Below are 23,146 nucleotides of genomic sequence, written 5' to 3'. Positions count from 1 at the left end.
TCACTTTGAGATTCCTAGGGCAATGTGAATCGTGGATGTTAATTACTCCTTCGTCGTTACCTTTGGCACACCTTTGGTGTGCATCTCAATTCCAGTTTCTCTTATACATACAATACTAGGTAATTAACACCTTTCAAAAAATAAAAATAAAAAGCATCGAGGTTTTTTTTTTTAATCTTCAAATTTCTCTAAAAGGTTTGAATGTCCACACCATTTGGGGTTTTGCTCATTTTCAATTTGTGTTAGTTTGAACACCTAATTCTCTACATTTATCCTTTTGAAAAAGGGGTATTTTTAAGGCTGGCAAGTTTTGCACCCCATGCTTCCAGGAGGTGCCACTTAATGTTGCAGCCTACTGGAATAATGCTCTCTAGAATTGGGCAGGGATGACTTTCATAAACAGGCAAGGCTGCCCTATCAGAGTTGATATTCAGGCATGATACAATTTCTTCTTTTAAAAGTAATCTTTCTAAAACACATTCATTAGCAAAAATGATAAGTGTCTGAATGAAAGTATTGCATTGTTTTAAATCAATCTTGGTGGGTAAAGAAAAGAGACCTAAATCATTTAAGTTAGTTCTATTTACTCTGCTGCTACCTCTAGGATAAGCTACTTAGTGCTTTAATAGAGATAATTTATTGAATAGAATTGAATGGGTTGACAAGTACTAATTCACCAGGAAAAGAGTAACTTATTTCTTTCTCACTGACAAGATTAAGTCTACTCCATCACTTACACAATTCACTAGCAAGTTTCAAATACTCTCATAGTCATCACATGCTATATGCCTTGTAAAAGCTGAACTTCTGTGCAAGAGCTTTTTAATTTTTCTCTAAATGAAAAAAATAGCTTACACATCAATTCTAATATGCTCTGGAGAGTGTTCTCATACATATGGTTGTAGATGTAATACCTCAATGACCACAGAATGTTCTAAGCTATTTTGAGATTGGGTATTCCTATGGAATGATAAAACATTGTTCTCTCCAGCTCCAGGTATCAGGGAACAGAGTGGGGCAGAATAAAACAACTTCCAAGAAAACAGGTAGATTGTTCCAGAGGGAAACGAACAGGATTCATCCATTCACCTACTATGTGCTAGGCACAGTTTTAGGTAAGGGAATCAGGAGATGGACAAGACAGAGAAGATCTTGCTCTCCAAAGGAAGTTCTCTGAATTATTCATTTAAAAAATATAATGATTTGGGGAGTATAGAGAATCAATTAGGAATGGGTCAGCTCAAATAGCAGCACATCAATTGCCATCAAAGCACCGTAACTCTCATGTAGGGCTCAGTACTCTATGTTAATAAGCAAGCCTTGGTTTATATCATGGAGGCATTATCTAGCTCATGAAAAGAACTATCCAGACAATAAGAAAGACCTGAGGAAAGTAACAGTGGGAGGAAGACGTTAAGAAATCTCTTAACCCAAACAATCCCAAAGGAATACCTTATTGATTCAATAAACCTGTATTAGGCTCCTACTCTGTGCCCATGTGCACACCCAGGAGCTCAGGAGACCAACACAAAATAAATTAGTTCACTAAAGATGGTAAATGCTATGATGAAGATGCCTGCTGAGATGTATGAGTGGCTGGAAGAGATACTCTAAGCCCAACTACAGGGATTGGATGAAGGCTTCCTATGTATGATATGTGAACTGTGTCTTGCAAGATGAGTAGAGTTAACTATTTCTTTTTACATGGAGTAAAGGAAGAAGTTTTAGGGTAAAGGTACAAGACGTGTGAGACAGCAAGACATGTCATGGAAAAACGATATTCATTTCAGTCTTTGGACCAGGAGGCAGGGGTGGTGGGAGATGAAACTGCCAAAGTGAGTTGTAGATTAAGTCATGTAGGCTATGGAGCTCAGGCTTTGTTTTGCAGGAAATGACAGTCACTGAAATGTCTTAATCAGAGGGAGTGGACTTACATTTTGATACATCAGTCTGACTAGAGGCTAAGGAGCTAGACATCTAGGCCCTAGACCTATCAAAGGCCCTAAGTGGCTTGGTTTAGCCACTGCTGTACACTGATGTCTGCTCCACCAAAATTCACCCTCAATGTGATGGTATTAGCAGGTGGGGCCTTTGGAATAGGCACACAAAAAGATGCCCAACATCGCTAATTATTAGAGAAATGCAAATCAAAACCACAATGAGGCATCATTTCACACCGGTCTGAATGGCCATCATCAAAAAGTCTATAAATAATAAATGCTGGAAAGGATGTAGAGAAAAGGGAACCCTCCTATACTGTTGGTGGGAGTGTACACTGGTGCATCCATTATGGAAAACAGTACGGAGATTCCTTAAAAAACTAAAAATAGAGTTACCACATGATCCAGCAATCCCACTCCTGGGCATCTATCCGGAGAAGACTGTAATTCGAAAAGATACATGCACCCCAATGTTCACTGCAGCACTATTTACAACAGCCAAGAAATGGAAGCAACCTAAGTGGCCATCGACAGTTAAGTGAATAAAGATTTTCATATATATATTTATATTATTTTAAATATATAATATAAATATATATTTATACATACACATACACACACAATGGGATAGTACTCATCCATAAAAAAGAATGAAATAATAGCAACATGGATGGACCCAGAGATTGTCATATAAAGTGAAGTAAGTCAGACAGAAAAAGACAAATATCATATGATATCACTTACATGTGGAATCTAAAATATGATACAAATGAACTTATTTACAAAACAGAAACAAACACACAGACATAGAAAACAAACTTAAGGTTACCAAAGGGGAAAGCGCAAGGAGGGGGATAAATTAATAGTTTGGGATTAGCAAATATACACTACTATATATAAAAGAGATAAACAACAAAGTCCTACTGTGTAGCACAGGGAACTATATTCAATATCCTGTAATAAATCATAATGGGAAAGAATATACACACACACACACACACAAAATCACTTTGTTGTACACCAGAAATACAACATTGTAAATTAACTGTAGTTCAATAAAAAAATAAAATAATGTTTTCTGATTTATCCCTAGGTTGAACATCGTAGAAAATAACCTCTTCATTGAGGTTGTTTGTTCAGTATGTAGAAATAGTTTGGGGACTCAGATTTGAAGTTACTTCCTCTTGTTGTCTCCTCCTTCTCCCCACCTGGGTTGACTTTCCCTGGCCTGACTTAGGAAGGGCCAGCCCTGGTCTGGGGAAGCCTGTCCATGAATGGTGTGTGAACTCAGTCAGTATGAGCCTGTCCACAGGCTGAACATCCCTTGCCCCTATAACCCGTTGATAAGCTCCCTGGCAACTCTGATCCAGGGGTCCAGCTCATGCCACACCTGTACCCTGGGATTTCACAATCAACAGTGTGAGCACCCAAGGCCTGGACCCTCAACTCTCAGGACTGGCTGGCCAGAATAATTCTAGTGGTCAGAACACCTGCTTCCAGGGAACAGAGTCAACATTTTGTAAAAACTTTAGATGGAGTATAACCCATAGAAATATCGAGTCACTATGTTGTACACCTGAAACTGATATAATATCATTAATCAGCTATAGCTCAATCAAAAAAGGACGCTTGCCTAACCATGAATGTATAATCTAAGTCACTGACTCATGAATTCTCCTTCATGAGCGTGAAGGAGACGCAGTGTGAAAGCAGGAAACATTGAGAGACATCAGAAGGGTCCATAAGTCTCAGGTACAAACATGTTAATGAGTCACGGGCATCCAAGAAAAATAATAAGTTTTGAAGTTAAAGCAGCGATAAGTGTTAAGAGAGGGGGCCTATTTCTCAAGCCCTCAGGTTTCCACACCGGGGAGGGGATCATGTGGGAATAAAGTTTCTCTTTCCTGTACTACCTCTTTTCCGCAGGAGGAGACACTCAAAGTTGATATCATAGCCCCTAATTCCAGTGACTATTCCCTCAAATAATTCACATCCCACCAATAATAGCCGTGCCACTAACCTCTAAAGCTTTGCAGGACACCCAGTACGTGTCTACCTGAAGAGTGTTAGAAAAACAGAGACAGTTATTCTGAAGCATCTGTTGAAAAGAGGGATTGTTTAAAAAGAGGACATAAAAGCAAGTCCCTATAACGTGTTTAGCTCAACAAATTCCTGCCAAGTGCTGGAAGATTTCCGAACACACATAAAATACTGAAGGAAAAAAAAGCTATAGGCATTTTACTTGCCAGCAGATGGCGATATCGTCTAGTCATTTAAAGAACAGAGGCCTGAGCAAGTTTTGTGCCTGTGCGTTTTAAGTTTGAAGTCTAAGCTTCAAAAACAGAAGAGGGAAAACAAAAACAAAAACAGAAGAGGGGAGTGCTTTACATCTAGATACAGATGAGCAGAATAAGTCCATTCTGAAAAGGCAAAAATCAGGGTTTAACAACAAGAACAACAAAGTATTTCTCTATTGATTGCAGTAAACTCCTGAGAATCAGTGTAATCTCCGAGCTGTAGCAACAGTGGCACCAGAGAGCGTGTTAGAAAAGCGGGATTTCAGAGCCACCTGTGACTCACTGAATCAGAAACTGCATTTTAACATGATCCCCAAGTGATTCATATGCACATTAAAGCCTAAGAAAAGAACCCCATGATTCTCAACACTGGCTACACGAGAAAATCTACTAGGAACTTAGACCAGTTAAGGGGTCCTGTCCTCACAGGCTCTTAGCATGAGGTGCAGCAGACATCAGTCCTTAAAAGCTGCCGGGGTTATTCTGACTTGAAGCGAGGGCTGAGAACCACTTCTCTGAACTAAGAGATGAGCCTCCTTGAAGAAAGTAAGGACAAGCTGAGATGCTATTTTTCAAACAAAAAAATAAACTTTCATCTCAAATAAATTCTCACCCACTGCGCTCCTCACACAAAGCCCAGATAATCTCAGAGACCCCGATATGACTCTTGATGATGTTTTCTTAAATGTGTTCCACAAAAGACCTACATCAGAATCATGGGAGATGCTTGCTAACCGGTAGCATTCCTGGGCCTCCCCCCAGACCCACTGCATCAGATTTTATGGGGTGGAGCATTTCTAACAAGGGTCTTCATGGGTTTTATTTACAAACAGTTTGAAAGCCTCTGGACTATAAGAAGGGAGTAAGTATTCTTTTTTAAAAAAATTAAGTTTATTTATTTATTTTTGGCTGTGTTGGGTCTTTGTTTCTGTGTGAGGGCTTTCTCTAGTTGCGGCAAGCGGGGGCCACTCTTCATCGCGGTGTGCGGGCCTCTCTCTATAGCGGCCTCTCTTGTTGCTGAGCACAGGCTCCAGGCGCGCAGGCTCAGTAGTTGTGGCTCATGGCCCTAGTTGCTCCGCGGCATGTGGGATCTTCCCAGACCAGGGCTCGAACCCGTGTCCCCTGCATTGGCAGGCAGATTCTCAACCACTGAGCCACCAGGGAAGCCCGAGAGTAAGTATTCTATATTCAAACAGAATTTACCCGGACTGTGAACACTAGTGTCAGGAGGAAATTTCCTGAATTTTCCTAAAACGGAAAATTCCTAGATAAGAATTCTAATGAGTGATATTTCAAAGGTTCTCATAACTGAGGATGTCAAACAAATACAGAGATCATGTTTCTAATCTCAACTTGTCTGTAAGGTAAATAGAAGTGAATGGTCTCCCTTCTCAAAACAGAACATCACACTATGTAAGGCTTGAACACAGAATGCTCCAGAGCGAGAAACTCCAGGTAAGAAAGGGTATGCCCCCCACCCCGTTTCTCCTTCCTTGGGTTCACTTGCTTCGTTTTCACTGCCACCCTCTGTTCCCCTTTGGCTCTTTGTCTCAACTATGGCTCATTTGGGTCAGGGAGAATAAAAGGAGGAGGGGAAAACTATGAGGAAACGAGATTCAAAGGAACTGAGGAATAAGAAACTCCTTCCTCTGATTGCGTTTTGCCAGATGGGATGGTTTACTTCATCCTCTGACTCGCCATCCTATGGCTGAACGTACCCTCATCTGCAATGTGAAGGTCCTGTTATGGTCACAGCTCAGGAAAGGCTAGCCCTAACAGGGGAGTTAGATCATCCCTGACCGTGACTCTGCCCTGCTCACCACAATCGGGGGATCAAAGCTGTAACATCCTAACACTGAAGAAGGAACCGTAAATATACGAAGCCGCTGGAGGTCAGTTTGAATGATTCTAATTGTAGATGGGCGTTTGGATTTCTTTACAGCTTTCTCCACATTTCACACTGCGCTTAGAAATAATGCACAATGTTCTTCATATTTATTAGGCTTAGTAAAGAATTCTACTTCAGAGAGGAAATATATAGAAATTTAAAGTTTTGTAATATTAATTTTGATTTGGTGAGTCAACACTTCTGAGAATCCTAGATGTTCTGGAGGTAACATCATTAGGGCAATGCATTCACAAGCCAAAGTGGATCAAATGACAGCAAAGTCATGAAGCCCTTTGTTTCTAACAACTGGCCATTTAAAAAATTTGAATACCTCACTGTGATCTCAAATTGCTCAAACTCATTTCAACCTCTTTCCCAAAATAATTTTTCCCTTTCCTGAAAACCCATCAATAACAAAGCCACTTTCCAGATAATTAGCTGGAAAATCTTGATGCTCTACTTCCTTCTATGTATCCTATTCATCCACCATTAGTCCATCGGTCCTCCCATCCATTGATCAATCCAACCATCCACTGAGCTATCCCTCTATCTGATTTTTTTAATTTTTTAAAAATTTTATTGAAGCACAGTTTATTTACAATGTTGTGTTAATTTCTGCTGTACAGCAAAGTGATTCCGTTTATATATATATATATTCTTTTTCATATTCTTTTCCATTATGGTTTATCATAGGATATTGAATATAGTTCCCTTTGCTATACAGTAGGACCTTGTTGAAGGAAGGATTAGGAGTTTGGGATTAGTAAATGCAAACTACTGATATTATATATAGGATGTATATACAAGGTCCTCTACCCGATTTATGCTAAGTGAATAGACTCCTGAATTATATATATATTCTCTATGTGTCTAATTAATCTTCCATCATATTACTCCTTTGTTTAAAAAATATTTTTCAGAACTAAAAAAACTTTAAATAGCAAAAAACAAGTTTTCACTATATAAATCCAAAATCCTCAGCCGGGTTTTAAGACACTGATCCATAGTTTCATTCTAACCTCTAATCACATTTCTAGTAACTTAATATGCATCCTCTACTCACCATACTGTACTCAAAATGAATCATTTTCATCACAACATCCCATCTTCTACACATACTGCTTATTAAACAATTATTTGTTCACTGTTCTATGCCGTATATTAGACATCATAGGTTCAGAGGTGCGGCCCCCGGCATTAGGGACACTGTATCGTTGCAGTAAAGGCACACATGGAGTACTTACGCTGCAATTCACACAATACAGGTGTGTGCCATGGACTATAGGGGCATAGTGTACAGGGTGAGTAATTTCGAGCAATAGTTCAGAAAGGTGCACGGTAATGGGTGAACAGCAATGTGACAAGAGAGGAGGAAGAGGACATGACTCCAGTCTTCTCTCCTCTGCACAACTAAGTAGTACACATCTTCCATTTCAGCCACTCCCCTGACACCATTTCCTTATCACTCCCAAGTCACCGCTTGCCTCTGAACTTCCACAGCACTTGCGGTCTGATCCACTCAATTTACAACTCACATATATTTAACGTTGCTCAGATTCTTTTCCCCATTTGCCCCTTTTGTGTCATTAACAAACATGATATCCTTATCACGTAAGCGTCCATGAACTGTTTTCTATTTAGTGAAAGAGGAAGCAAACTTAGATCTCTGAAGTCCCTGTCTTTAATAATTTATACAGAGACTGAAACAGGAACAGGCTGTATCTTAACTGGACCATCCCCTCCTCAAAAGCAGAGATCACCCACAGTTTTCTGAATGCCCTAGGGAAAAGGCTTATGATAATTTAACAAAGGCATTTTATCTAAAGACTGTTGTGATAAAATATATCAGACATTAATTAGCACGTGGTGCTCAGGTGGCCAAAATCATGGAGTTAATTTCATTAGCTTCGCTCTGTTCCTCGGTCCCCAACCACACCCCCAATCCTAGTTAGGCTACAGCGAGACCAGAGCTAGGGAGGGGGTAGGATTCAGGGCAAACTGAACCTCACTCCTGAGAAACTCTTCCAGTGGTAGAGTGTCAGGATCACCATCATTACAACATGAAGAAAATCACTTAGCGACTCAAAAGAGCAGAATGTTGAAAATAGATTATTTCTCTGCTTATAACATGTTTCTTTTTCCTGTTCTCTACAATGTTAATACAGACTTTTAACACAAGAATTATTATTAAGAATTCTGAAGAAAGGAAGGAAAGGAGGGATAATATTTTCTTTAAATTACAAGCTCCCATAAGAGAAGCTTTACTATAATTAATGCGATCTGGAAAAATGCCCATCAACTTTAGTAATAAGAACATCATTTTGGATCAACCCTAATTCTATGACTCCCCTCCCTCCTCCATATGGGGTGACTAAACAGTTTTAAATCTTTTAGTTGTTTAGCGCACGATACTTCAGGGAATCTGGTCTCAAAATGTAAAATGTGCACTTAAGTTAATGGACACAGGAAATATTTTATCATCCAGTCCCACATGAAAATAACAGAAAATCAGAGCCCACAGAAGAGTATTGATAAGAAGCCTCAGAGAGTGGGAAGAAAACCAGATGAAGAGACAAAGACCTGGATTCTAGAACAAGTTCTATCCTTTAAAGAGCTGTGTACTTTAGATATGTCATTAAATTTAATTTTTCTAAGGCTCGCTCTTTATCCTCAAATGAGGTTGGTAACTAATCGTTCTATAGGACTCGGGCAAAGACCAAATGAAACCTGTGAAACGTAATATAGTTTTGCTAGCCTTGGTGGTATCTGTTGTTCACGATTATCATGAATAATAAATCATTAATCTCTGTTTCCTCTGAAGAGAGGGAAAAGAGCACTCGGGTCTAAATTACAATAGAAAGAAAGAAAGATAAGTTCATAAAGGGCTTCCTAACTATAGGAGTTGAGAAACCTGAAACATTAACTAAGAGTTTACAGAATGACCTTTCTTGAACATCTGTAAGGAAAATATTAGCAGTTAGGTTTTTGAGTACCTCTAGTAAAGCCTTATATGGAAGTGGAGGGATAAATCCTAGAACCTCTAGGCTTTGCCTAGCCCAGTCACGTGTGAGGCTGTCCCTTGCTGGAGAAACTGGCTGTCTTCCAATGCTAGGGGTCCTACGTGGTGCTATTTTACTTGGTGTTGGGAAATGTGTTTTCAAGAAGGCATGGAAGCCTCCAGGTGAAACTCATGAAAACTGACTTACCTGGTTGCCTCCACTCTTAGGGTTCACAAACACAAGCAAAGGTTTCATGAGAGGAGAAGAGATAGGTTTTATCACAAAAGGACGACCTTTGTTTTCCTAATGAAGAAAGAAAGCGGAACTGTTGAGACATACATCTGTGACTTGAAAGGCAGTCCCCAAACAATGAAAGTGAGAAATTACTAGCACCACCACTACCCCCTTACCCCTCCCCAAAAAACCCATCCCCCCGCCAAAAAAAACCCCTCTGCATCTTGTTTCACAGAGCTAACTCAGAGTAAATGAGAAAGTATCTCAAGCTATAACTTGCCCCCAAGAATTAAGCCACACTTTGGTTTTTATTCTGTATACTCAAAGTGTTCTAGGAACGTTCTAGCTCTTATCTTCATCTTTATAATCTTTGGGATAATACTTCCACAGACAAGTGCAAATGCTCTGATTCTGAAGTGGCAGGAGGTTTCATATATATGTATATATATATATGTATATATTTTAAGGAATATACATATTTATATACCTATTTTTTTTCAGGAATAGGCAGAATCCCAGTGTGGTTAGAATGAGGTGAAGGAAAGAGTGGCAGGGGATAGATCAGAAAAATACACTTGGCCAGGTCAAGTCAGATAGAGGCGGCTATGGAAAGGAGGATGGATTTCACTGGACCATCACCCTCAAACACTTACTTCAGTTCCTCTTTTACTGACTTTTCTTTTAAAGCTTGTTCTCTTCTTCTTCCGATTTGAAGCCTTCAGCGAGTTCTGTAGGGAAAGAAGGGACCACCTGAGCTCGCAGGCAGACGGCCCACGAGCTTTCCCATGCAGAACCATCTAGAAGATGACGGCAGCACATGCTGTTCGACGGCATGCTTCTCATGCTTTGACACTTCCAAGCCACTGCTCATGGGTAAGCCACTGCTCATGGGTAAGCCACACACAGAACCCAGTCGCGTGCTTCAGAGTGAGCGACTGACTCCCCACCACACGGAGAGGCAGGGACTTAGAACCCTGGAGGCTCTCATGGACTCACATAACAACACATGTTATACCTGCCAACCCTCCCAGTAAAAATGGAAGAATCCCAAATTCTCTGAGGGGCTCCAGTCTCCCGCCCAACCAGGTCCGTCTCCCGCCCAACCAAGTTCAAGTTCATCTCCTGGTATGGAGATCACCTATGTGGAAATGTAAAAAAGGAGGCCATTTTTCATGTTTTCCTTTTTTGTTTTTTTTTCTCTCTTTTTACTTTTTATAGGGAATGACCTATTCATAAAATGACTCAACCCCACTGGAACGTTATGATCCAACTCCCCTATCAGCATTAATGGCTTGGTTTTAATATGCAAAGACTCGAGTTACTTATAATAAGAGTGGGAGCCACTGCTCTTCCCTTTCTCTGGCTAAAGACCCACTGGTTTAAAAATCCCTCCCTCCCCTGGTAACATTAATTTTTTTTTTCTTCTCATAGAATTGCATCCAACTTGCTGAAACACAGTGAGCCCAAATTTACATGCCCAGTCTTTCTCTTTCTAGGGATTTTATGGACCACAACTTTGTGATTATTACAGCTATTTACTCTTAATATTTGATACAGATGCTTTGAGAAGAACCTCTCTCAGGGGACAGTCACAGCTCACTGGCTGAAGACAAGGCAAAACCAGATTTAATTAGAGAAAAGTCAATAGTTAAATTGCCATCTCCATAAAGGCAAGCTATTACTACCATGTCATAGAGTTTTACAGAGTGTTGAAAGCCTGAAATACAAAATTCTTAACTTAAAAGCTTATATAAGTATATACATCTGCATTCTTTGAGCAGTTAAATGTTTTCAAACAGCCTGAAGAAACTTAGGTATTTATTCTTCAACATTTTTGAGTATTTTTTCTTAGCATTCAAAATAAACCTTAGTCTAGAGTACATGTAGTAAAACATCCAAGTTAGCAAGACTGAAACTATTTAGCTTTTATTTCACTTTCCTTTGGATCATGAAAAAAATAAGTTGATTTGTGGCCTGTGCTCACCAAGGATGAAGGAAACTTTCTTGGACCACCATTTGTCCCAAGGTTTTCTTCCCCCCATCAGATTAAAAGAGTCTTCGGGTTCTCTGAATCTCCCCAGAAAAGAAATCCGGAAGTTCATGGGTGTTCGAGATTCCAGGTGATTTCTCATCACTCACTCTAGACTATACTTCTCCTGCAAAGAGATCTCCAAATTTCCAAATTCCTCTTTAAATGGGTGTGCTATCGTGCCCCTCTTTGGGAAACTTTTGCATTCTTCGAGTACTTGCTATATTTTGACGACTTTCCGTTTTATTAAAAGGGAAGAAAAATTACTTGGAACCTTTAAACTTTTAATCAGCCAAATAGTCCAAGAAGAACGCTGAAAACTATTAGACCGACAGAAGCAGTATCTACTTGATGGCACTCAGTGATGCTCTGAGTGCTGGTACTTGGGACACAACAAATATTCTTATTTGTTTGGGGTGAAGCCCAGGCAAAGATACTTTTTAAAAGTTCCCCAGAATAGAAGAGAATAGAATAATAAAATAAAATAAAACGCCCCAGGGAATTCGAATGTGTAGCCGGGGTTGAGAACCCCTGTTTGAAGTACAAAGAGCAGAGTGAGGAGCCATAAGTACTGCGGTAAAGCCCGTCACCCGGTGTGAATTCTGAACCTCCCTGTCACTTAGATCTGTGACCTTGGCCAAGTCAGTCAAGCTTCTGAAATAACAGTTTCTTAATCTTAAAATGAAGTTGATAATACCTACCTCACAGAACAGTTGTGGAGTTTAAACAAGAAAAAGGATGTGAAGCAGTTAACTTGGTATCCATCCCATGAGAAGCATTTCCATAAATGTCAGTTGCCTCGTTCACAGCTCTATATCCCTAACACCCAGCCCAAACGCCCGGCACACAGTATGAACTCAAATTGTTGTGGAAATAATAAACCAATATTTTTAGAGTTCACAACATTGAGTGAGTCTTCCCTGATTTTGAACAGGATCCTTAGGAAGTGAGTGAGTGCTTCCTAACTTCTTTGTTGTTTTCGTGCATCTAGTGTCAAAAGCAAGGCAGGACCCCAAGTGCTCGCAGGCACACACTGTCGGCCTTGGTTCTTGACAGGACTCAATAATTAAACTCCAAGAGCTAGGTCGAATGGATCAAGCTGAGGTTGTTTCCTAAACTTGCCTGATCATAGAAATCATAGTTCTTCAGCTGATTCTGATGATCAAGTATGTTTGAGAAACAGAGGGTTAGAAAACCACAGCAAAATAAGGCTTGATGTCTGAAAACAGGGCAGACAGGGAACTCAACTCTAACAGGGAACAGACACACAAAACAGCCTTTGTTTTAAACACAGATACAAGTGCTTCTGAGCCTCACCGAGCCACACGCGTCTGAGGCCATCATCCCACAGAACAAGGAGGGGGCAAAAATAAAGCACAGTGGTTGACTTACAGTACCTGGGCGCTTCTATGTGAGCTCTGAGGAAGCTTACAGCCCTACGGATGGCCAAATAGCAAAAGATAAGCAGTATGGAACTTCACAGCACACATCCAAATTCCCAAGGCTGCCTTCTGTTCCCGTGTAAATATGTATCTCGGTCTCAATATATCACTGCTTTTAGGAGGCAGCGTAATTCAACGAGGAACAGATGGATGTGAAGGCAGATTCGGGTCATGGTTTGGCCAAGACAAGTCTTCTAGCCTTGCTTATCCACACTATCACTTACCCTGCCTGGTCAGTATTGTGAGAGCTAAACAAAACAACATGCTTTCCAAGAGTGTAAAAATTATGCCAAGACGTTATTGTCTAGAATTGTTGGTGATACAGTCAAGAAACCTTTAATACCTGTCCTGTGTCCTAAAACAAAGCAGCCCTCTTAACAAGGGCAGTTAACTCAGTGCTACAAAGGGTTCACTTTGCAAGTTCAACACTTTCCAAAACAGGGAAATCCTGTGCTCTCATTTGGATTTTTACATTCTTCTGATTCTAACAGCATTCGCCCCCTGTACATTCTGGGCCCACTCTTGTTAAAGTCCTAAGAAAAGATAAAGGCTTTTTGTTTTCTTGTACCAGGTACTAGACAGAATTACCTTGCCACAAAAATAATCCTATCAACACAAACTTTATCATAGTTATGACTCCTTCCTGGGCTGTTACAAAATCTTATGGGTGAATCACTCAGCTGTGAATGAAGGCTAACGTACTACTCTTATTACTCTTCAGGGATTTCCTCAGGTGATGGGATCACCAAGGATCTAAATAATAACAGATCTAAAGAGAAGATATCTCGCTTCATGATTCCAAATGAAGCCCTCCTCCATCATACACTGGACAAAACTCTAATGGATAATAAGAGGGCGATCCACGGACTTTGCCTATTAAAGAAGGTTCTCACTCTGCCCTGCTTCAGCTGTACCATTGCAGCAAAGGTTGTTGTGAGGACAGGTAAGCAGAAGAAACAAGAAAACTCATTCCAAAGTTAAGGACAGGGTCTCCGCAGCTTCTCAGGCGTATTTGGCCAAATCACAGCAAGTATCGCTTGACCTTTAGAACTAATCAAAGGAAGTCACTCGGGCATTGAGGGAGATTGTTGGCCATTGCTATTACATATCATGGGGTCCCCAGCATTTTAAGATCAACCAATCATAAGGAATAAGGACTAGCATGAAGAAAGGCAATGCAAGGTTAGGCAGGAGTTGATAGCGACATTTTTATAAGTAGACCATTAGAAAGAATATAAATATCCATTGGTAAGGAGTTGGCTTAAATAAACTGTAAAATATCCATAGTGTGGGATATATACATTAGTTTCAAAAAGAGTCAAATCTGTATGTATTAATATAGACTTTTCCCTATGATTTTTTTAACTGGGAAAGCTAAATTTTAACGCATTAAGTGGAGAACGATGTTATTTATTAAAAACGCACACCGTTAGTGTCCCGCCCCCCCAAACTTGACCCACAAAAAGTTCATGTCGCACAGGTCTTGCTCCACCAGCTCCGAGTGCTTACACTCGTATCTGAACATCTTTAATTCGTTCATCCAGTCAAAATATCATCTGCTAACGTTTTCAGTCCAGAGGACAAACACTGACATCTGTAACTTTAAATATAACTTTTACTTTACATCAACAGATTCAGGTTTGGGTGTTGAAATTTGGTTTTCTTGTCATTTTAATTCCTTCCAGTCATCTACCGTCCATCACCTTTTAACTTCTAGGTCTCTCTAAGTAATCTGGTGACGAAACCCAGCAAATCATCTAGGCAGCCCTCATTTCCCTTACCATCAAACTTTCATGCAGCTCCCAACTCCACAGCTGGTCACGGAGTAATTATCCACTCAGAACCAGCCATCTTTCAACAGAGAAGGAAAATATATGGTTTAATTACACCTCTTTACAGCCCACTTTTCCTGACCATTATACACTCCAGCAGATTTCCTTTACTCTTCTTCTCTCGAGTCATCTGTTTAGACACAAACATCACAAATATAGCTGACTTTATTTGATGACCCATCTTTACTGTTGTTCTCAGTTGTGTCCTATCAACTTGCATTGTCCTTCCTCATATCCCTCTTTCCAGGGACGCCGCCCACATCCTTCAAAACCAAGCACAAATACAGATTTTCCACTGAGCCTAGGCTGCTCTCCATGACTGAAGACTCTCAATTCTGCTTCATGTCTCCACTGTGTTTCTACATCTTAGGTGGCATTTACCTCTCTCCACCTCAGATGTGTAGGCGTCTCACTGACCAGGGCTATTTCAACGAACCTGTCTTGGGCCAACCTGGCCCCTTCCTCTCACCACCATATATGTATCTCTCCCACGAGATGAACACTGATCAAAAAGACAAACCTTCCCAGACATCTGAAAGCTACTCTTTTATTAAAGATTTACATGTGGCTGAATTCCTCTCCAGAATCCACAAATACCCTGACCAATGATTTAGATTGTTGTGTCTATTTTCCCCACTGGGGAATATACTCTTTGTGGACATCAAATGAGCATCTGATTCATCTTTGGACCTCTCACTGCATGTAACAGAATCTTTGAATGTGGTTAATTAAACATTTACTTAATTCAATTAAGTCTCTTCTCCTTTATCGTTTTAAAGCAGTGTCATAAAAAAATACAGAAATATATAAAGAAGGAAAGATATATAAATTCTAAAAGTTGAAAAAACATTTTATCTGTTCTTTAGCTACTTTCCAAATGCTATTTTTATTTTTTATCATTTCCCAATACCTCCAACAAATTCTCTAATCTTACTGCTTCCACACCATCACTCACAGGTTGCCACCCATACTCCACACTCTACAAACTATAGTTTTTATGGTCATCAATGCTCTGGTCCCAAACACAAGGACTTTTCTCAATCCTTATTTTTTTCATGTCTACAGAATTTAACATTGATGATTGCCCTATGTTTCTTTTTTTAATAATGGAACTTCAATGCAATCATAGTTCTCTATCTTACAGGTTTCTCTTCCTCCTTTCACTTTCTGGGTATGGATGTTCTCCCAGTCTTCTTCCATTCTTTTATTCAGTAAATGATCAGGTCTTGACTCTCTCCCATGGGATAGGCATTGTGCTAGTGAATACATAATCCCACTACAGTGTGAAATACAACAGTTACAGTAGTATTTCAAGGTGCACTTGGAAACAGAGTAGGTGCCAGGCTATGGCCCCTATTCCTGTCTCCTTCTACCCTCTCCAGTGGAAATCTCATCCTCTTTACATCCTCTTTCACCGTAATACAGATGGTTCAGGGATCAATAACTTCTATCTTGACCCCTGTATGACTACCCACTGTTGCTATCTGCTGTTGTGCGGCTTCACCTGATATCCTGCACCCCTAAAAGTCAACAAGAAGGAAAATAACAAGAGCTAACATTTGAGCGGTTACAATGAGCCAGGTGCTCTTCTGTGTGTTTTATTTTTTCTTTTTTAGTTCATTAGTCCTCATGAAAGCCCTATGAGTTAGGTACTAGTATTATTTAACCTTTGCAGCTGAGAAGCTGAAACAGAAGAGATTAAGTTGAGGTTAAACAAGTTATTAAGTGGCAGAGCAAGGTTATGAATCCAGGCAGCCTGGCTTGCAAGCCAGAGCTCTTCAGCACGACTCTATTGCAACCCTGCCCCCAAGCTCATCATACACTACCCTTTACATAGAACTTAGTTAATTGATTAAATTACTTAATGGCGTTGGAGCCCAGAGGAGGAGGGACCACCAAAATTTTAAAGCTAACTGATTCAACAAGGCTGGCTACAGTAACACAGTAAAGCAGCATGGCATATCATTAAAAGCTTGGTTTCCAGAATCACAATTCTTGGGTTCAAATGCCATCTCAAACTATTCAATAATTATATAGTCCCAGCTAAGTTATTTGACTTTTCTATTCCTTACTTTCCTTAGCTGCAAAATGGGACTCATAGGATACCTGCTCCATAGAACACTGTGATGATGAGATACTGCAAGGTAAAGTACTTAAAATATTTCCTAACACATGTAAAGTGTTCAATAAATGTTAGCTTTCATTCTTATTATTATGATGTCCTGAATCGTAGAAGATAATAAAAAGGTGCGTGATGAAAAAAATGTTAGACTTTAGCATCCAGACTATGAACTACTCTCCAAAAATCACCCCCCACCAATCAGCCACTTAATACAAGTTGCTAAGATACCAACTTATTATTCTGAAAATTTAAGGGCAAACAAGTAAGCATTTTTTATGTATTTGCTGGTAATAAGGGAAAGGTCTCTTGATAGAAAAATTGTAGCTAAAAAATGAAGAGTAAAAACTGGAAAAATCACCCTTTAGCAACCCCTAATGAAATAACAGATTTAGGTAACAATCCTTAATGGATAAAATTATAGATGAAAGACTGATGGACAACTTTATAATAGATGGATTAGGATGACAGCTCCCGAATTCACAGATCAATCTTAACATCACTAAGAGTGAACACCCTGATATTATGTTCCCTTAAAAGCTACACTATAGAAAAAGATATCATTACCCATATAGTCCTTTTGCCAAGAAATTAAACCTGAATCTAATGTCTTTATATCTAAATATTTCTACAAGAAATATGGGCCATACAGAAAATCATTGTAAAACACAATAAGGATACAATCAGCCAAAATTAAAATATGAGATATTCTACAGGTAAAGTGACCCAATTTATTCAATAAATAAATGGCAGGAAAAATAAGAGAGGAGATTGCTATAGATTAAAAGAGATTTAGGAGATCAGTCAAAAAAAGGCAGTTGTAGACTTTGGATCCTAATTTGAAAAAATAACTGTAAAAAAAAAGATATATTTGAAATAACCAGAAAATATTTTAAGGATGCCACCTCAAATTATTTAATTTTGATGGGTGAGATAATTGTATGTAGTTGTCTTTCTAAAGTGTTATCTTTTCGGGAAACAAAATGAAGCGTTTACAGATTAAATGGTATGGTAAAATCTGCTTTAAAATACTCTAGCCAAAGAAAAAAAGGAAGATTTCCACTTTGGGGAAGACAGAGTAAATGGGGTGGGACCAGGAGAAAAATGGATGTGGCTCTGAAAAGGTAACATAGGGACACCTGCGGTGATGGAATTGGTCTGTGTCTTGACTACTCAATGTCAAGATCCTTGCTGTGATGTTATACTATGATCCTGCAAGATGTTACCATGAGGGGAAAGTTTGTAAAGCGTACATGGGATCCTTCAGTGTTATTTCTTACAACTGCGTGTGAATCTCAAAACAAATTTAACTACAAAAAAGAAAATATGGTGTGGCAGGGGTTAGATGAAACAATAATAGCAGAAAAGTTCAGGGTTATACGCTTTTATGCTCAAGTGTCTTATTTAGTTATTTTAATGTTTACTATTATCGGCGTTGCAGATCAGTTCCTTTTCAGAAAAGATGAATATAGAAAAAGATGTTTAATGATATAACATCCCAATAACTAAGGGTTATTATTTAGACATAGGATGAGAAAAGCATTGATTGAAATGAAGACTAAGAAGGACCTGACCTCAAACAGGAATATATCAGGTACATGAGGTCTTGGTTCCAGAATTCTGACAGTGAGTTAAAATATATTTAAATATATATTTATAAATATATAAATTTAAATATATATTTAAATGTAATGTTGAATAAGACACATAGTAAAGAAGTGCTTTTATAGGAAGAGATGAACGAGTATGATGTTTTGTCAGTAATATTCCTTATAGGAAAGAAATGTGACTAGTTAGAAAGAAGTGACGACTAATGTATTATTGAACATTGCAACAGCCATTCAGGATGTGAAATGATAATTGCAGAGTTTGTATTTCAAGTTAAATTTCTGTATTATCTGTGGTGTTTCAGGTATAGAATCTGTTTTATGTCTTTATGAACATTAAAAATATCTGCGACACCAAACATAAAAGTTCACGGTTATGGAATTCATTATAATCTTCTCTTTCTCTTCACTTGCTTGAAAATGTCCACAACCAAAAGAATTTTTAAAGTTTAGAAAAGTAAACTTAGAATTTCTCTGCAGAGTGGCAATCTTCTGATTTTTCGGTTCTATCTTCAGGGGCCCAAAATCCCTTACCACTAGGTCCTCCTACACACGAATGCTCGTTGTTTTCTTCTAAGATACAGTTTTACTCTATCACTCCTTTATTTAAAAGGATAAAGTTTACATGAATCAAAAATCTCTCCCAGTCAGGCCTGAGTAACCTTATGCTTATCCCCTACACACCCCCTCCATAAACCTTCCACTGCAGTCAACCTAGTCTCACAGTCCCATGAAGATAATTTTGGACAAAGTATCCTTGCTTGTGCCATTCTGCTGTTTGCCATTTCCTTCTCCACGGATGTAAATCCCACCCATCTTTAAGGAGGCAGAGTGAAATCCACCTGCTTCATAAAGCTCTCCCTGATCTTTCCTTAAAATAACGATATGGTTCTTCCGAGCAAGGATTGTGTATTATGTCACAATGCCTAGAGGCCTTCTTGATACCATCAAGGTTCTTGATGAAAAACGTGTTGATTTAACTGAATATTTACTATACAGCACATGGAGGGATTACTGAATTTTAGGGGAAAAACACACACAAAGAAGTAAAAATGCTAAAGAGGTTTTAAAATAACACCACATTGGAAATCAGTACACCTGAATCTCAGACATAGCACTGTAACTGACTTGCTATGTCACCTTGGACAACTCATTTGGCATCTCGTGACATTCAGCTCTAAAATGTAAAAATAACTAGATGGTTTTTTTTTTTTTTTTTTTTTTTGTGGGCCTCTCACTGCTGTGGCCTCTCCCGTTGCGGAGCACAGGCTCCGGACGCGCAGGCTCAGTGGCCATGGCTCACGGGCTTAGTTGCTCCGCGGCATGTGGGACCTTCCCGGACCAGGGCACGAACCCATGTCTCCTGCATCAGCAGGCGGATTCTCAACCACTGCGCCACCAGGGAAGCCCAATGTTTCATTTTTTAATGTGTAGGTACTGTACTCGTCTCTGGAAAACAGTTCCCAAGGGCTTGCATGGATTTTAACTTGGAAAGATGATTTCCTACGTGTTACTCATCAGAGGCAAAACTTTTATATAAAACACATGAAGCAAAACAATGTCCCTGATCCACCAGTGTTTAAATAAAACTGAGTCAATGAGGATACACTACATGATAATTTTGGAGACCATCTGAAGCAGGACTGCCATATCTTTTAAAGACACTACGTTCAAGAAGACTCCATAAGGTACCCGCACCCTGGGGGAGGTAGAATCTTCTCCCTGTAACATCAAAAGTCTGCCATCCCCAAACTTGGAGATGACTATCTAAGATGTACAGTACAAAGGTAGAAACTTTTCTATCACAGATTAGGACCTTGTTGAAAAACTACCAAGGTCTCCCAGAATATAGCAGCGGAGACTCTCCAGGACAGAAAGTACAATGAGGATGGAATACAGAATGAGATTAGATGTTAAGAGGATAAATTCTACTTTGCCTTAAGAAAAGAGTGTTGCTCTCTAAGCAGGCCTTGTGTACTGGGGCAGGTCATGAGCCACAGTCTGCATTCGGGTTGCAAGTGGTGGTAATAGCAACCGAACAATGGCACAGAGCGCCCTCAGAGCCACTCCCTGGGGCTGCCCAGGCTGGAAGAGAAGAGAGTCGTGTGAGAATCAGCTGTCCCCAGTTCGGGTCCTTAATGAACTCAGGAGAGCATCCATGAAAGAGAACATTAGCACCTGAGTGGGGAGGAAACACTTGCTGTGTAACTTTGATTTCTTTAGGAGGTGGAGGCTGGCTCCATGAGAGAGCCCAACGCAGAGCTGTAATGGGCTAATGGGATGAACTGGGCAGCACGGGACCTTGGGGATGAGTGAGCAGAGACTGTAAGAACCCAGAGATTGGTCAGGGGGAGGAAAGCAAGAAGCAGCGGTTACTTGTTCTCTGTGCTGGCCCAGCAGCACAAGGGCTCCGGCAGTTACCTGAGGTTTCTTCACCTTAATGATCCAGGTGGGCGGGACAATAACAGCAGCGTGAGCCCCCAGGGAGCAGGGTTCCTCAATCTGGTGCAGCATGAAGCAGGTCACCTTATTGTGAAACTGAAGGGAAAAACAGGCCGGTAAACAATTCTGTGCAAAGGACGATGCTGCCACAAGAAGGAATAAGTACATGTGTGTTCTCTCTCGCTCGCTCGCTCTCTCTCTCTCTCTGTGTTCTCTCTCTCTCTCTCTCTCTCTCTCTCTGTGTGTGTTTTCTCTCTCTCTCTCTGTGTTCTCTCTCTCTCTCTGTGTTCTCTCTCTGTCTCTCTCTCTCTGTGTTCTCTCTCTCTCTCTCCCTCTCTCTGTGTTCTCTCTCTCTCTCTCTCTCTGTGTGTTCTCTCCCCCTCCCCCTCCCCCTCCCTCTTCCCCTCTCTCTCTCTCTCTCTGTGTTCTCTCTCTCTCTCTCTGTGTTCTCTCTCTCTCTCTCTCTCTGTGTTCTCTCTCTCTCTCTGTGTGTTCTCTCCCTCTCTCTCTCTCTCTCTCTCTGTGTTCTCTCTCTGTCTCTCTCTGTGTGTTCTCTCTCTCTCTCTCCCTCTCTCTGTGTTCTCTCTCTCTCTCTCTCTCTCTGTGTGTTCTCTCTCTCTCTCTCTCTCTCTCTCTCTGTGTTCTCTCCCCCTCCCCCTCCCTCTCTCTCTGTCTCAGGTCACACTCTCGTCACTGCCCAACCAGCCCCAGGAACTTCCGAGACCAGATTTCAAATTCATTCCACTTTACAAACTGATAACGATTGATAACAAGAAATCAATCTTACAGGACAAGCTGGCTAAAATTTGATAAGCTTTTAATAGGATATTTACATAAAGATGTTAGAGACTTGGAGGGGTCTATGAAGGCTAACTTTGCACATAATTTTTTTTCACTTGGCTTGCGCTGCTCACAGACTTGGTTGATCTGGGATGATGTCCAAAAGGAAACGAAGGCAAAGCAGAAAGGCAATGCCGACCATCTGCCTCTCCTTTTTCTATCCATAGATGTAAATCCTTCCCAGGCAGGCCTTCCAGTGTAGGGGACCCAGGAAAGAAGATGTCTCCTCTAGAGAGTTGTTAATCCGAGAGGGAACAAAAAAGACCGTTTCTGCTAGGTTTGTCCAGGACCACTGAAAAAATAATGGTCCTGTCATACGTGGCAAGTCTAAAGTGCTTTTGGTTTTTGAAAGGAAGTAAAAGTAGACTAATGATCATAAAGATACCGCAGTTCTAGGGGCTTAAGTTTATACCCCAATGGACTGAGTAACCTTAGGCCAATCACATTTTCAATCATCTTTTTTGGTGACTGTGAAGTGATAATGAGTGGTAACATTTGTTTTCTAATAAACATAAAATCTCCATTAAATTAACATTAGCTTCTACTTGGATTATACTTACTATGACCACATAATTTATCAGCTTAACTGAAACAATTTTAAGAATGAAAGGGAGCACTGGTAATAATTATGCTGGAAGAGCAGACATAAATTAGCGCTGTTTCAGGAAAACTGGCAAGTATAGCCACCCCAATTATGTCACATCAGGGAAATTGTGTCTTTATCGCCGAGTATCTTCAAGATCTGACATGATCCATGGCAAATTACTAAAGCAATTAATTAAGCATGAAATACTAATTAATAAGATAATAAATAATTCCCCCTACCACCAGTTACTTCTGATCTGCAAACAATTTGCTATACCAGAGAAATGTCATTTGAATTCCTTTTTTAGAAAGTGATTTTCTTTTAGCAATTCAAATAAACCCCCAAATGAATGGCCATTGCATTTCTAAAACGGTAGGGATCTCAGAGACTGCCTACTCCAACTCTCTCAATTTATACCCGAGTAATCTCTAATCTAGAGACACTAAGAGGTATGTCCAAAACTGCAGGACTTTTAAGTGGTAGAGTCAGGACCTGAATCCATGAAACCCAGTTCCCAAACCCACTTTTATTTTCTGCTGCAGGAAGCGCCCATAGAAGGCACTTAATTGTTTGACAGCAGATATCCTAGAAGGAATTACCTGTAGTGCTAAAATACACCACCACTGTGATCTGTCTTAAAATGTTTTGTGTTTTCAGTCCTTGAAAAATCACATTGTAAACCTGGGAAAAACTCTAAGATATCAATACTTGGAATTGACCAAAACTCTGCCACAGGGGTCAGGCGAAAGTTGTTTTTTAGTGATTCAACTGGAGTACAGATTAATAAAAAGAGAGCACATGTGTTCACGGTCAAGTGGGATTGAGTTCCCAAATTAAATAACCCTGGACCAACCACCTAACCACAACCTGGCAGCTACGGGGACAGGAGCA

The 23,146-nt window shown here is 40.0% G+C and overlaps 1 protein-coding gene across 16 annotated transcripts in view; it reads right to left on the bottom strand.

The window, feature by feature from the left end:
- DGKI (diacylglycerol kinase iota) overlaps window positions 1-23,146 on the bottom strand; it is a 463,467-nt gene that overhangs the window by 206,093 nt on the left and 234,228 nt on the right. For all 16 annotated transcript variants that reach the window (XR_010842070.1, XR_010842071.1, XM_059074881.2 and 13 more), the window contains 3 exons: window positions 20,809-20,925; window positions 10,012-10,086; window positions 9,332-9,427 (listed from right to left, as the gene is read on the bottom strand). Coding sequence is in view for 14 of the 16 variants with exons in the window: in XM_059074881.2 (XP_058930864.1) it covers window positions 9,332-9,427; window positions 10,012-10,086; window positions 20,809-20,925 (288 nt within the window). In the remaining 2 variants the exon portion in view is untranslated. The remainder of the gene's footprint in view (window positions 1-9,331; window positions 9,428-10,011; window positions 10,087-20,808; window positions 20,926-23,146) is intronic.

The sequence above is a fragment of the Kogia breviceps genome, chromosome 9 (assembly GCF_026419965.1).
Source record: "Kogia breviceps isolate mKogBre1 chromosome 9, mKogBre1 haplotype 1, whole genome shotgun sequence".
NCBI classification, from domain to species: Eukaryota; Metazoa; Chordata; class Mammalia; order Artiodactyla; family Physeteridae; genus Kogia; species Kogia breviceps.
Note: the sequence above shows the minus strand (reverse complement) of the source record. Positions and strands in the feature narration are given on the sequence as shown.